The sequence below is a fragment of the Hyperoodon ampullatus genome, assembly GCF_949752795.1.
Source record: "Hyperoodon ampullatus genome assembly, chromosome: 9".
NCBI lineage: Eukaryota > Metazoa > Chordata > Mammalia > Artiodactyla > Ziphiidae > Hyperoodon > Hyperoodon ampullatus.
In genome coordinates, this window is record NC_136922.1 from 66342889 (window position 1) to 66359808 (window position 16920).

The 16920-nt window shown below is 34.6% G+C and overlaps 1 protein-coding gene across 1 annotated transcript in view; it reads right to left on the reverse strand.

Moving 5' to 3' along the window:
* Window positions 1–16920, reverse strand: part of DPY19L1 (dpy-19 like C-mannosyltransferase 1) — a gene marked incomplete at both ends in the record, with an annotated part of 95504 nt that overhangs the window by 17372 nt on the left and 61212 nt on the right. Inside the window, 5 exons of the mRNA XM_079711610.1 lie at window positions 451–522; window positions 5177–5278; window positions 11050–11130; window positions 11679–11738; window positions 13897–13983. Of these exons, the coding sequence (XP_079567736.1) occupies window positions 451–522; window positions 5177–5278; window positions 11050–11130; window positions 11679–11738; window positions 13897–13983 (402 nt within the window). The remainder of the gene's footprint in view (window positions 1–450; window positions 523–5176; window positions 5279–11049; window positions 11131–11678; window positions 11739–13896; window positions 13984–16920) is intronic.

A 16920-nucleotide genomic window follows, 5' to 3' on the forward strand; every position in this document is an offset into this window, starting at 1 on the left:
ACTGTTAATATTCTATTTTTTCCTTTTGATTAATAATAAACTCTATCCAGAAGTTAATACTGTACAAATGACTTAGAATGGCATATATTAAATATTTTAAAGAAATACTACATAAAAGTTAAAAGTGAATCAGTAATAATTTACATAAGCAAAAACAACTGTATCTGCGTCAATATGGTTCCTCTGATCCTATCTTACAAAATACATGACTATCAAAACTTGAGCATCCTTTCCATAGGTCTACTTTATACTGACAACTAGCACAATGTTTTTAAGGCTTATAAATGTTCATCAAAGGCTATTAGTAAGAAAATACAGAATGTGTTTCAATAAATCTATATAAAATATTGTATTAGATTAACATGTAGCCTAGTATATGTAACTACACAAGAAATGAAGAAATAAGAAAATGTTCTATTATGAGAAAGTGCTCTTAAGTGATAGACCTACCTTTCTAATGATTGCAATAAACACGACAAGAACAACTGGAAGCAATAATGTCTTTGTATACCTCAGTGGAGTCTGAAATTCAAAGAGATGTTTCGTTAGAAGAAAAGATTATTTCAAATGAAATTTCAAATCATGATCCAAGTGAATTTTAAAACATGTTAGTAAAGAAACATAAGCATTCACCCATCTAGGGTCCAATCTACCCACTGACTTCCATCGTAAAAATGAAGATGCATTTCCATAGAAACGAACTTCCCCAAAATGTTGAGTTGAAAACACTAACAAATACAGTTCCCAAACACTTGTAAGAGTAAAACATGACTAGAAAGACTACTGTTCACTTTTGCACACTACTTTTCTAACTAGAGAGCATAACTTATTATTCACCTAGGGTCAGCAGAACTCCTTTAAATGGCATGAGCTTTTACTGTGCATTTTATCTGGGATAAAAATCATAACCATGATCTCCAGATACACACACACACACACACACACAATAATGACTAATGTTTATAAGAGGAATAAAAACATTTTTATGTTTTCTTTGGTAACAGATAAAAAACTACAGAAAAATTTTTTTTACTAAAAAAGCCCCACACATTGTAATTCTATACAACTCTCGATAATTTGAGATCACAGTCTTAAACAATCGTGGGCTTGAAATTTCTAAATTGCAATTGATTTGCTTATTACCAACACTTTCCCTCAGAAAAATAATCTTACATCATTAAGTAAAATGATGTATGCTTTCCCCAATATGTTTATAAAGAGAAATCTAGCTTCAACCATATTAAAAATGCTGGTACATTTTAATTCTACAAAGTATACAGTAAGTAGCATTTTCTGATTTCCCTCTCCTTAGTCCAATTTTCTCACTATTCTGTATTAGACAAGTAATTTTCATAATTCATTATATAAAATGCATTCTTCATGAGTTAGAAATTCCATTAAAAAGAGAATTTTTATGTTTTCATTTTACTATTTACCTTTATAAACATTTGCATGTTATTAAATATATTTCTATTTTGTAATTTTTAAGTTATGTTTTAACCTACACAAAAGTCATAACTAAAACTATTTTTTTTATAGATCTACACTTTCAAATTTTATTTACTTTTTTGGCCGCACTGCGTGGCATGCGGGATTTTAGTTCCCCAACCAGGGATCAAACCCATGCCCCCTGCAGTGGAAGTGCAGAGTCTTAACCACTGGACCACCAAGGAAGTCCCCTAAAACTATTTTATTATTTTAAAAGTTAGACATTTGCTAATAACAGTTAACAATAAATATAAGAAAAGTAGTAAGATACAGATGTTTAGTTTAAAAAGGAAGTATGTCAAAATTGTGTTAAAAGTATTTAACAAAATTTAATAAGGAGTTCAAACAATTTTAACATTATATTCCAAAAGTTTATTTAAAAGGTGTTTTTTAAATATTTCTTTTAAAAAGAAAATCATATTAGCATCAGATTTTCATAGCAACACTTTAGACCAGAATATAGTAGAGTAATTTATTTAGGATTCTCAAGGAAAGATAGGTGAGCCAAAGATTTTGTATCTAGCCAAACTGACCTTCACACATAAAAGCCACTGATAAAATATTTTGAGCATGTAAAAATTCAGGGATTACTGCTCCCATGAGCCCTTCCTGAGGAATCCACTGGAGAGTAATCTTCACACAGCCAAGGAATGTGTTCTTCGATCCTACAACTCATAGTGTACAATAAAAACAATGATCTACAGAACTACGACAATGATGGGGATATAAAGGTGACAGAAGAGTATGAGAGGTTATACGTGCTGACAGTGAAGATACAATGGGACTCATAAAAATGGTGTAAGGGGGGAGAGTATATAAGAAGTAAAATAATCTCCCTGATTATAGTATTATAATAAACTAGAAATGGGTGGGAATAGGCATGGGGCAAGAAACAACTAGCTAAGTCCAGTATAACTCTCAGGAGGAAACCGATAGAAGGGACTAAGGTTAATATATACAAGTATTAATATAAAGGAAACAAAATTATAAAACTTCCTCAATGCCAAAAGATACACCAGAGAGAGGGTATGCACAGAACAAATGCAAACCACACAGTGAGAGATGTACGCACGTGTGTGTGTGTCCTATTAGAACTGTAAGTTCTTTTATTTTAATATTTCTTGTAATTGTTGATTTTATTCTAAGCATAAAAGTTACATATGCTCATTGTGAAAACTAGAAAATGGAGAAAAAATAAAGGAGACAATGAATTTCACATTTTAATCAGTTATGAGCATTTCCTCCCGGATGGATTGTATGTTCACATTTGCTCATTTCTGCATATGTGGGGGGGGGATGTGTTTTTGGTGCTGGGAAAGGGTGAGAGCCCTTGGTAACTTTTTTTTATTGATTTGAACAAGCTCCTATACTAATTATATTAACCTCTAGTTTCATTTACTATATTTATTGCAAGAATCATCCCAGTTAGTCATTTCCTTTTTAATTTTTGTAATATTTAATGTACAGATGTTTTAAGTTACATGCAGACAAATCTATTAATCGTTCTCATATATGTTTTGCACTTGTATTATGCTCACTAATAATGAAGTTAATATTTATTGAAATTTTTCTCAAATTAATTTTTCAGGCTTCATTTATATTTAACACATTAACTGAAATGAAGTTTGGTGTATAATATGATACAAGGCTTTAACCTGACTCCCCACCCCAATTCAATTTTTCAAATAATATTCATGAAATAATGCATCTTTTAACCATTTATTGATATATTATGTGGTGCTCTCTTCACTTTATACTAAGTACATACACATAAACACAGTTAAGTACCTACACATGGGTCTATCCAGCATCGTCCGTTTTTGGTCATAATGTTCCTATTTTGGTATCCTTGTACTTTAAATACTATTGCTTTCCATTTTCATATCTAAAAAGCAAAGATCCCCCTCACTGTTTTAACTTTTTTTTTTAGTAGCACAATACAATTAAAATATGATTATTATAGAAAATTTAGAAGATGCCAATTACAAAAAAAGTTAATCACTGATTATCTCTCCACCAAAGAAACCACTGTTAAAATTTTGGTCTCTTACACTTTATTCTATGTAAATTACAAAAAAAAAAAAAAAAAAAAAAGTTAATCACTGATTATCTCTCCACCAAAAAAACCACTGTTAAAATTTTGGTCTCTTACACTTTATTCTATGTGTGCTAATTATAGGTCAATAAGATCGGACCATTTTGCTCATCCCATTATACATCTTAAGTGTCTTTCCATATCGGTATGATATCATGTTAAATTGTTCCCTCTTCCCCACTATATGGACATACCATACAAGAGATGTCCTCTCTGAACTGGCACCGTGCTCTGTCTCTATAGCATCATCCCTGTGAAGGTACCTATGGAGATGAGGAATGGCAGGCTGGACACAGCTTTGCCATTTTCTTCAAATTGACTGAAGGCATCTTATGCCTCAATAAACAATTTCTTTTATCACATAACTGATGGTTCATACTCTCAGGTTGCAACAGCGTGTATATCCTCAATAATGTTAAAGGATTTCCACTGAGTCCTAATTTCTCTGTTGATTTCTATACTCTACTTCCTTTACCACCTCCTTGAAAGAGTCTTGATCTGCTATAAGCATGCATTTTAAAGCCTTGCAAGATAATTTTCCTTAGTTTCTTTCAGCAGGTTCAACACTATCATTTGTACACTTTTTATCAGCCATTATGTGTCAAAACCATTTGCCAGAACACAGGAAATGAAGACTGATAGGTCACTGGAGTAAACAGTACATCTGCAGGACATGCTCAACTCAGAATGTCTAGTTGGTAAAAGTCTGCTGGGTGGTGCACTCTCCTCCACTGGTCTGTAATTTAGGACATGGGCTAACCCAGTGGGGATCGGGGAAAATGAATGCGTCAACAGAGGACTGTTGGCCACTTCCATATATATACACACACACAGCTTTGAAGAAAAATGTCTGACAGATAATAAAATATCATCATAAATTGGGTCCACATGGGTGGTGTGAAAAAAAGACATATATATACACATGTCTGTTGAACCAAACTAGCTCATAAAGTATTGCAAAATGGTATTTAATATAAAATATCTTAAAATATCAAAGTACTTTCCTATGTATCTCCTTTTGTCCTCACAATATCTATCTGTAGCATACTACCAGAAACTAGTAAGCTGCAACTCAAAGAATGAGAGTCATTTGTTCAAGAAAATCAAGCAATATCGCAGACTTCTGTCTCACTATCCACTAAACTACTCTCTGGTTTCCTTCTAAACACCTGAACACAGTTTTAGAAACAAAATGTTGTTGGAATGAAGAACTTATACTGAATGATATTTCAAAGCTATGAGATCATTCAAACAAACAACTACAAAGTGAGTGGAAACTTAAAAGCTTGAGAGCTTCACTGAACTAATGCTATCCCTAAAAAGAGGCAACTTGAAATGCCTCTGTGTTTATTCATCCTAAAAACTATTGCTAGACTGAATGCATGTTTCTAAATTATCAAAATAAGAAAAGACCATATATTTCAGGAAGCTGTATTAATGTAAATAGGAATATCTTCCTTTAAGCTGCCAGGTTTTCCTTTTCCTTCAAACTGAGATAAGAGCACAGAGGTAAGAATCTGAATAACAGGAGCACCCTTTATGAAAAATGAATGGACCAAAACCTAAGGAAAGAAAGGAGAAATCACATCTTACCTCCTTCTCCATAAAATCAAACTCCGCTGCACAGGTATACAATAAAGTGTCAAAATCCTTGTAACTGAAGAATTTTGATGTTAATAAGTTGCCAATATGAGCCTAGTAAGGAATAAAGGGAGGTACCATTAGATTATGCCGTATATTGTAATAATGCATTTTAATCTTAATAGTACCTAAAAATAGTTTCCACTGCATGACAGAGCTTGCTGTTCCCACACCTGGCTACTTCTGGACCCTCCAACTTCACAGTCTCCCTTCTACTGCTGACAAGTGATAGTTCCAACAACACCCTGCCATCCACGCTCCATCATCAACATTCCAAAGGCATTTATCCTTGGGTTTTCCCTGCTCAAGGTGTTAAACCTGGTGAAATACACTACACAGTATCCAGTAGGCTTGGTAACACACACAGGCATCTGTCAATCACAAAGGGACAACGTGTGATAGAGCAAAGCAAAGCAAACGTTAATTCAGATTTCTGAAAAGGGGTTGGAAAAGACTTTTTGAAAGAAGTAGAAAATGGGTAGGCCTTGGAATAAAACACACCTTTTGCCTCACAATCAGCAACTGTGTAATTCTTCACATGTCACCAAGTGCTCACACTTATATCACCTAACTTACTTCCCACAAGAAGCCATGTGAGGAAGCTGGAATTGTTTTCATTTAACAAATGAGAAAACATTTGCCAAACTTTCAATTCATTATTGTCTAAAAGAGCAAGAAGAGCAAGAACCATAGAAAAGGGGATAAATTATAACTGAAACACATCATGACTAAAACCCTAAACGATACCTAAATGAAGTAGGGGGTCAGGGAGTGAGTAGGAACTATAAAGGGTGGTGGGATATGCTGAAGAATCTCAAATGCTCTGTCTCCTGGGGAAGAAATGTATTCTGATAAGTTTAAGAGATCAATAGGAGGGACAGTACATAGGTCTAAAATAGCATACACAAACTACCTATCCACTGAAAAGGAAAAGAATCTAAAAAGAAAGTAAAATGTTTGGAAAATCTCAAATAAAATGAAAGAAGTAAGTCCTAATATAATGATAACTGCCATAAATGTAAAAAGGTTAAATTCACTAACTAAAGGACAGATGCTCAAGTTGGATTTAAGGGGAAAAATTCAATATCATATTGTCTACAAAAGACAAAGTTAAAAGTATGCAGAAAGGTTGAAAACAGACGAAGAGAACAAGATATACCAGATAAAATGAACCAAAGAAATCTGGGTTAGCTACTGTAATGTCTCACAAAACTAAATTCAAACAAAAATATATGAAAAAAGATAACAAAATGACATTATATGCTGATAAAATGAACAGCAAAGCAAGGTTATACATATCATAAACATATAATATTTGCAATTAACAGTATAGATTCAAAGTGTATAGAAGAACAACTGAAAAACTCTGTAGAAAGAAAAAGTTGACAATGTTCATTGGAAATGTTAAATATTTCCCTCTAAAGTAGAAAAAGCAGATAAATGTTAACATAAAATCTGAATATTAATAAGCTCACAAACAGAGAATACAAACTTCACAAAGAGAGACTATATGTTACCCTCAAACACAAGTAAAACTTTTTTTAATGTTCACATCCTATGCCACAATAAATCTCAATGAATTTATATAATGCAAATTATTTTTTTCTAATCATAAATGCAGCAAAATTGGAAAATGGTAACTAGGAATGGCTTTAAAAATCCTTTCAGCTAGAAACTTAATAACATAAAACTTTTTAGGTTAAAAAGCAAGTCGCAAAATAGTTAATTTGTAAGACACACAAAAAAGTACTACTTAGAGGGAAAGTTACAGATTTAAAATGCATTTATCAGAAAATAAGAGAGGTGAAAACAAGAGCCAAGCACTTTCACTCAACCATCAGAAAATGCTACAGAACAATCCCAGAGAAATGAGAAGAAAAGAAATGAGGGTGACAGAACTCAATTACAAAGAGAAATACAAGAAAACCGAGGAAGACTTTAAAGAAGTGTTACTTTGAAAATATTAATATAATAAATAGAAAGTAGAAAAAATAGCAAAAAAATAAAAAGCAGGTCTGTATAGATTAATATAATATTGATTCCAAATCCAAATAAGGAAAATTAAAGAACATAAAAGACAATTCACATATATGCAAAAAATTTCAATAAGAATTTTTCGCTAACTGAATTCTACAATAATTTTTTAAATTTGATGATATATATGAAATGGGTGAGTTTCCTCTAAAGACATAAAACACCAATAGATTCCTACAGAAAGTGGATTTGTAACAGAAAAATCTCCCATGAACAAAACTCCAGATCCTGAGGGCTTCACTGTCAAATTCTAACAAACCTTTAAGGAAGACATAATATCAATTCTTATAAATTCTCATTAAAAATAGGAGATTGAACATTTCCCAATAATTCTGGAAGGCTGCATTACCTTGAAACTAAAACCAGGTAAAAACATTACAAGAAAATAAAACTACAGACTAATATCCCCATAAATATCAGCAAAAGTCCTTAAAAATATTAGCCAACCAAATCCAGCAATATTTAGAAAAACTAATACATTGTAAACAAGTGAGGTTATCTGAGAAATATAAGGCTGGATCAACACGCAAAAATCAATGAATATGGGGACTTCCAGATATGGCAGAGGAAGAAGTTAGTAAATCCCCTTTTTCAATAACAACTATGAAATTGGACAAAACTGTCAAAAACCATATTAGGATCAAGTAATTAATCAAAAGGAAAACAAATGGAGAAACATGCATTCACAAAAAAACTGATGAGGGACTTCCCAGGTGGCGCAGTGGTTAAGAATCCGCCTGCCAATGCAGGGGACACGGGTTCGAGCCCTGGTCTGGGAAGATCCCACATGCTGTGGAGCACCGCCACAACTACTGAGCCTGCCCTCTAGAGCCTGCAAACCACAACCACTGAGCCTATGTGCCACAAGTACTGAAGCCCGCATGCTCTAGGGCCCACGTGCCACAACTACTGAGCCCGCATGCTGCAACTACTGAAGTCCACGTGCCTAGAGCTCATGCTCCGCAACAAGAGAAGCCACCACAATGACAAGCCCGCACACCGCAACGAGTAGTCCCTGCTTGCCGTAACTAGAGAAAGCCCAAGCAGAGCAACGCAGACCCTATGCAGCCAAAAAACCCCCCAAAAACTGATGAGCTCTGGGTGGAAATAGTGGGAGTCTGTGGCATTGTTGCTTTGGCCGCTCCCACCCATCATTACATCACCTCTGCTTCCGCCAGCTTGGTCAGCCCAACGGGCCTACCCGGGTGGGGTTGGCCATGAAAAGCAGAACCTTTGCTACTGCAAGGAGCTGACTTGTTTGGGGGCAGAGAGCAAAAAATCTATGCACCATCAGTAAAAGCAGCAAACTCAGAAGGAAGTGAAAGGCAGAAGTTCACAGCTCTGCCAGCTTAGGGTTACAGTACTCGTTTGGTGAACAGTAGACTGGCAGACTAGCTAGACATTTTACAGAGATTCTGAAAAGGAGACAACAAATGACGGGAGACAAGTTCTCACATCTCTGGTGCACTGGAAAGTTGTCCACAGACGCTGGGGGATCCAAGAGAGCCCAAGCTCTCTACAAATCTATGACTGACTGGGAGGTGGTATGCATATTCATGGGAGATCCAAGGTGGGCATGGCAGAAAGGAAAAGATGAGACAAACTTGCTGTTCAGATGAGAGTTAACATAGTAGGTCTGAAGGGGATCCTCTGAAAAACCTGCTTGCAAGGTTGACCCTTAGCTGGCATCAGGGAACTTGAATTCCGGAAGGCTCCCATCACCCTAAATGATAATAGTGGCTTATACTGAACACCTACATTCTTTCTGGGAGTTTGGAATTTTGATAACGTGCTAGGCAGAGGATGCCTATGTTACCAGCCCCCAATAAAAACCTTGGGGCACTTAGTACTGAGCTTCCCTGGTATACAACATCAGGATTTTACCACGAAAAATGTTGACAGGAGCAAGGATGGGAAATCCAGGATAGACCGAGAAATGCCTCGCTGGGTTCCTAAAGGACAGGAAGTGTGTGTCTAATTAACAGAGAAGGGTGGGTGGAAATGTTTCTCAAGAGCCATGTGGCCTTGCCATTCTCTTCCTTTGACCAATGTTAAAATTAAGAATTTATGAGCTGATGTCCTTGATCAATGTTACAGATTTCTAGAAATACTAAAGCTGCAACTAACTTATTTCTGATTTGGAAATAAATTTTTACAGCATTTTTTTTTTTTTTTTTGGCCCTGCTGCAACATCAGGCTATGACAGAAATGACAATAGTCACTTTAACCTGAATTAATACTTTAACCGGCTTGTCTTCCCCCAGTGAGTAGACAGATTCCATAAACCCAGGACTTGGGCTCTTTCCCTTTTCTTCCTGCTCATTCTCTACATCCTGGCTGACTCAATCACCACTTAGTGCTCATCTTCACAGTTGACTTCTAGGAGGCTTCCCTGACTCTTCCTGTGTATTCCTGCAGCACTCTATACTTATTTTCTTTAATGAATTTTTTAAAAATACATTTTGAATTTTTAAAATTTTATTTTATATTTATATTTTATTTTATTTTTGGCCACGCCATGTGGCATGCAGGATCTTTAGTTCCCTGACCAGGGGTAGAACCTGTGCCCCCTGCAGTGGAAGCACGGAGTCTTAACCACTGGACCACCAGGGAAGTCCCACTCTGTACTTATTTTTATCGGAGCTTTCATTACACTGTATTATAGTTGCCAGAAATTGTCCCTGTCTCCCACTAGACCATGTCTTATTCAGTTCTGTATCTCTAGGATGCATTCTACTACCAGGCACATAGCAGGTACACTGAATGAATGAATAAATAAATGCATTTTAGACTATACTTTTAAACTTTTAAAATATCTTTCACAGGTTGTAGACCACCCCTTTAATAGCCCATTGTTTTCAATCTTTTTTAAGCAAACAATTCCTTTGTTCATATGAAAACATGTATAAATGTCCACTATGTAAGAGATTAAAGCAAGACTATCCTGGGTGAAGAGGGGCTGGCAGGGGGACTGAGAAGTAGATGGACCCCACCAAAGAGTCCTTGAAGTCCCAGAACTTCACAGAACTCAGTTTCAAAACCACAACCTTAATCTATTACAGAAGGAAGAAAGACCATCAATTAAAATAAATTACAGAAAAAAATATGTGGCTTACTTTACTCTCTCCATGTTGGTTGGTGTCCTGCTCTCTCTTTTAATTTAATTAATGTGCTTACCAAAACATCAAAATAAAATAGGCAAAACAAAATTATAGATCGAGTGAATCTTTACAGTTATAAAGCAGAATTCTTCTCATTTTATTTTCTCTCCTACCCAAATACCAAAAAAAAGCAAAACCAATAACAATAATAAAAATGTCTCTTAATAAGACTAACTTGGATTAAATTACCTACAAACCTTTCACAAGCATTGACTAGAAAACTGGAAGAAAAAGAGAATAAGTTATATGATCTATTCTTTAAGAGTCTCTGAAGCTGGCATCTTTATCTGTTACAAAAGGGGATTATAAAGAAACCAGAGAAAAATGACTGTAGAGGCCTTAAAATTTGAGCTTAAGTCTCTAGAGCTTTCTTACTTTAAAATTTTAAAATCTTTGTGATACAGAAAGACCAATAAAATATGAGAGTTATGTCAAGAAATTAATTTTGGAGAACAGACTATAGACATAGTCATATTTACTCTCTATTATAGTAAATAGATAAAATAACAGGTGAATAGACTTCACCTTAGAATTTGGCTTAAATAGTGGCATTTTAACAACTCTAGTAATTCATTCTTAGCCTGTTTGATTTATTTCAAGTCTTTCAAGTTTAAGCAAAAATACACTTACATCATCTGCAATGCCAAAGATTTTAGATGTCAAATACTTGAGTATGACAGTTCCAAATAACCAAAAACATCCTTGGATAACCTACAAAAGAAAAATATAGCAAAACAAAACTATAGCCATTGCACAGACATAGCCTAGGAAGAAAAAAATAAATCTTATGTACATGTCACATAATCACACGTGAAGTAATTATCTCTATATCCAAGAGAAAATGCCAAAAAAAATGCACCTTAAATTAAAATAAAGAATGTTACTCCAAAATCAAGGGGCTATCATCAAAAAGAAAAATATACACAATCTTGTTGTCAAAATGAATATATTTTATAGGAGATTTATACAGCAATTACAGTTAAATTCCCCTTCTACTAACAGTTTCTTACACATGCACTGCTCCTCAGAAAAAGCATGGGTAATACATAAAACTGAAATTCTTTAACTACCTATCCAATATTAATCTTAACTTGCTTCACGAAAAGAGCAATTTGGCACATTAAAATTGAGCCCTAATATGTTATAAAACTGTTAGATCCTCTGCATTATATAGGATAGTTCCTTGAAAGTAAAACATAAAACCAATGATATATTTTAGAGAAGGAAAAACATATACATTCAAATAGATTGATTCTTACCCATAAACTAAGTTCAGATACATTTACTTTCAGGAAACATGGTTTCATTGCCAGTAAACCCTGCATGCAGAAAATAACATAGCATACAGTTAATACTTACAGACACAAATTCAGGTACCAAAAAAATACTTCTAAATAATAAGACTCTCAAGAATCTAAAATTCAGCACACTTTCAGTGTTTCACATAGAATCACCACAGGCTCATTTGATTTCAAGAAGCCCTGTTTTATCCAGAGTATTTTAGGTCAGTTAGTCACTTTGTAAAGTTGAAAACAGAATCTCCATACATAAATTTCTATGATTGATTTCTATGACTGGTTCTGATTTACCTAAGAACCAAGAAGTATATAATAATTTCAGAATTTTAGACAGGTGTCTTATAGTTATAAGATTTTTCTTAAGTTAAATATTACTAACTCCTTGAAAAAACTACAAATGAGTTTTTAACAGATCAACTAAATACTTCTCCTATCAAATCTTATTTCTTTCCAGGTACATAATAGACTCCCAAAGTATAGTACCTATACAGATCTAAATCTACTTCAAACCTGGCAAAAATATGCTTAGAGATCAAAACATAAATACATGAACCCAAATTAAATTTTTTCAGAAGTTTCTGAATATCTGAGAACACAAAATGTGTTACAATTAAGGTTTCAAAGTGATAACCAGAAATAAAAACAGGCAAATGTGTGTTTATAGTTAAATATGCAAAAACATGCTATATTCTGTACCTGTTGCCATCATTTACTTTTATACACCAAAATACGTGAAATATGCATAATGCTTAATCCACACCTAAGACACACCTCAGTGTCAAGCACCTAGTAGGAAACCTGACACACTGTAGGTGCTCAATAGATCTGAAGAGAAATTTCCTGCAAAATGTACTTATGATTAGATTTACTGATAGGAAATCTTCCATTCAATGTACTTGTGTACTGTACAAAAGTAACAAGAGTCATGTATTTTACTCTGAGTAATAGCAGGACTTCCCCATGTACACATTTAAATATAGAATTGAGTCCATTGACACATTTCCTAATTACAAACAAAATTCATGACTGTAAGAACTATCACTAATCTCACAGCACAGCAACTCAGTTACTGGGTTTTCGTTTTTGTTTTTTTTTTGTCATTGTTGAAAGCACAGCATCACCACATGCTAACTGCTAATTTCTGCGCCTAAGTATACTCAAGTCACACAACCTGAAAAGGGTGGTGGCCCAGATTGGGAAGAGGTATACTCCTGGGAAATGGGATCTTAAATAAATATTACTTGTAAAATCAGACAAAGAAATAGCAGATTCCAAATCTGTTAATGGGTTCTAGAAATCAAGGAAGACAAAATGAACTGAGTTACTTAAATGGTTATTCAAGAAGTAGAAAACATTTCAGTTAAGACAGTGCACTGTGCTTTCATCTTCAAAAAACCAGCCTAATACTAAAGCACATGCATGTTAAATATAAGGAATAATTTTTTTCCTCTTAGGTTTGCAAAACGTTGTAATGGAGAAACCCACTGGCAAAAAAAAAAACACAAAAAAACAAAAGGAGTAACCACCTCTGGAAGTCCTTAAATTTAGAGAGACTTATATTTAGAAAGTCATCCTGCCAAAAGTGGCAGAAGGAGTTAGATAACCTTTTACCTTTTGCTCTAATTCTATAAGACAGTCTCCCCATAATCTAAATCTGTTCTTGGTAGTGATCTAGTAAAATATTACTGAATCATCACCTGATTTAAACTATCTGAATAATTCATACAAATAGACACGAGGGGAAAAAACTAAAAATACAAGGCCTTAAGCCTCTGATCACAGTGGAACAAGGAGAGACTGCGTGAGATGCCAGAGGGAGGAAAGGGGGTCAGAAAGTGGAGCAGGAATAGGATAAACACCGAAAAGAGGGGAGGAGACAAGAAAAAGAGGAAAGCATAAAAACCATTTTAAAATGAGCTCTAGGACCAAAAGTTAGGTGACAGAAAAGATGAGGAAAGGACAGATTGGGACTGTGAAGCAAAGCACTATGTTTTCCAGTATTAACTTTTGTTGTGTTCCTTTGGAAATGAGAACTTAAACACATTATCACATATAGATGTATTCAGTAAGACACTTGAAACAGTTCTTGTAGAAAATCCCTCACGAATCTCAAGCCAGTGATAAAGAAACTGGTAAACCATTAGTTTCAAAAACAGATATTTACTTAAGGAACACTTACCCAAATAATTACCAAAGAGGAAGCATAATAAGAAGTTAATAACATTGAGTTTCCAAACATCAAAACAAAACAAAGTGCAAGAGAAATCTGGAAAAATCCAAGAAAAATATAATTAATACACAGAAAACAAAAAAAAATGATTTTATTCTGAAATTGCACATGCCCACGATAAACAAAATTCAAACTGTTCAAAAGAGAATATACAAGGAAAACAGCCCGAATTCTATGCCACACTTCAAAACCCCAGAGATCACCACCAACAACAATTTTCTGTGCATCCTTATAGACATTCACATGTACAAATTCCAGTTTATAATTTTTTTTTAAAGAATAGATTTTATTTATTTTTGGTTGTGTTGGGTCTTCGTTACTGTGCGTGGGCTTTCTCTAGTTGTGTCGAGCGGGGGCTACTCTTAGTTGCGGTGCGCAGGCTTCTCATTGTGGTAGCTTCTCTTGTTGTGGAGCATGGGCTCCAGGTGCGCAGGCTTCAGTAGTTGTGGCACGTGGGCTCAGTAGTTGTGGCTCCCGGGTTCTAGAGCACAGGCTCAGTAGTCGTGGCACATGGGCTTAGTTGCTCTTTGGCATGTGGGAATCTTCCTGGACCAGGGTTCGAACCCGTGTCCCCTGCATCAGCAGGTGGATTCTTAACCACTGCACCACCAGGGAAGTCCCCACTTTATAATTTTTTAAAACCACAAATGGAAACTTGGCCCAGAAGCTATGCTATTGCTTGCTTTTATTCTTAGTTTGTTTCAAAGAGCTTTACCTATCAATTCAAACCAATCTAACTCATTCTGTTGAGTAACTGAAAAAAGTACTCCACTCTAGAGATGTACTATAACTTATTTAACCAGTCCTCTGACTACTTCTGAAAACTTAAGTGCTTTCCAGTTTTGTTTTGTTTTGTTGTTAGTTTTGTTTTTCCTATTACAAACACCGCTATGAAAAACACCCTTATTTTATGTATCTTATGTACATGTCAACACATTTATGGGATAAATTACTATCATGGAATAAATGAATCAACAATACACATATTTTAAAATTTGAGAAAATACTGACAAATTGCCATACAAAACACTGTACTCTCCACCAATAGGGCATGAGAGTTCCTGCTGATACGCACTCCTGCCAACACCGTGTATTATTCTTTCAAATATTTGCCAATCTAATCCAAAAAAAAAATGTTGCCTCATTGTTTCATTGTTCCATTCTTTTACTAGTGGGTGAGATAGCATCTTTTCTTCTATTTACTTCTTATATTGTTTTGTGTGTGTATGAATTGTCTATTCCTAGTGCCCATTTTTCTATTGGGCTTTGGTATTTTCCTTAAGCACTCTCTTCATATATGATAGAGCATAGCTCCTTACCAAGCAAACATATTATAAATATTTTCCCAGTTCATTTTTATCTTTCTTTGTAGTATTTCTCTATTGTAGTTGCTTTCTACATTTTTATGTTAGTCAGCTTTTCATTCATTTCCTCTAAGTCTTCAGGATTTAACTCCATTATTAGAAAGCCTTTAAAAATAAAATAATCCATGTTTTCTTCTGGAAGTTTTATTTTTGATCCACATATATAAATTTCCATATGAATTTTATAATCAGCCTAAGTTTCAAAAATTGATATTTTTATTAGAATTACCTTATTCTACAAATGTACATTACATTATATTTTAGTTACATCTGTCCAATATTGAATCTTTACATCTGAAAATAATACATGCTGTTTCCATTTCCTTTTTTTTTTTTGGCCACACCACACGGCTTGCAGGTTCTTATTTCCCAGACCAGGGATTGAGCCCGTGCCCCCTGCAGTGGAAGCACAGAGTCCTAACAACTGAACCACCAGGGAATTTCCTGTTTCCATTTCTTTAAGTCTTCTTTTACATACATCAGTAGAAGTACAAAGTTTTCTTTATATAGATCCTGCATATTAAGTTTATTTCAAAGTATATTACTTGTTTTGCTATTGTATCAGAAATCTTTTCATATTTTCTGATTTTTTATATTTAGAAAAGTTACATTAAATATGCATAAATGAATATAAACTTTCATTGTTTCTAGTAGTAATCAGTTCATTAATTTGGGTTTTTTAAGTATTCAAAAGCATACTTACAATGATACTTTTACATCTTATTTCCTATTTTTGAAACTCTTATTTTTTAGTCAATTTTATTAGTTAATATTTATGCAACAATGTTAAGAGTGGCAGTAGGCATATTTGTCAAGTTTCTGGCATTAATGGGAATAGTTCTACTGATTCATCATTTTGTGTGATACTAGCTTTTGGTTTAAAGTATATGTATGTATTAAAAGTTCAGTGAAATATCCATCCATTTTCATTTAATTAAGATCTTAAAAATCAGAAACAGATGTTGACCTTTATCAAATGCCATTACAATATCAAAGGAAATGATCACATTGTTGATCTTTTTAAAATCTATTAATGAGATAAATTATGTTAACATAATTTCTAATAATAAGCCAATCCTGCATTCTTGGAATAAATTTACTGTCATGTTATTTTTTTCTTATATGCTTACTAACTGTTAACTGCCCGGGTCCTTGGACTCTTTAACCAATAGAAATTGATAAGAGGCCAGATGAGAATTTCAGGCAATGCTTAATCAGGGCTCATGTTGCAGCACAAGGGAGCGAAAGCGAGAAAAAGCTACCCTTGCCCACTCCCGGAGAAGAGCTGCTTGGATCCTTACATGGGGTAACAATGGGGGTGGACCATGGGCTGGGCAGGAGGCCTAACTTAGGTGGTCTGCCCATGCCCTTGGAGGTGCTATGTGCAGGAATCATGTGCAGTACCCTGCTTTTTGCTCCCAGCACCTCAGAAACTTGTAGTTTATTTCTGGCCTTTTTGTATCCTGTTGCTCATAATTGCTCCAACTGTGCATGGTGTAGTTATTTTAGTCACTTATAGTTTCTTTGTATCTTATTGCTCAATGGAGACTTTCGTCCAGGTGCAAGCACTCCAGTAGAAGATACCAGGTGCCAGCCTATGTCCAGGTGC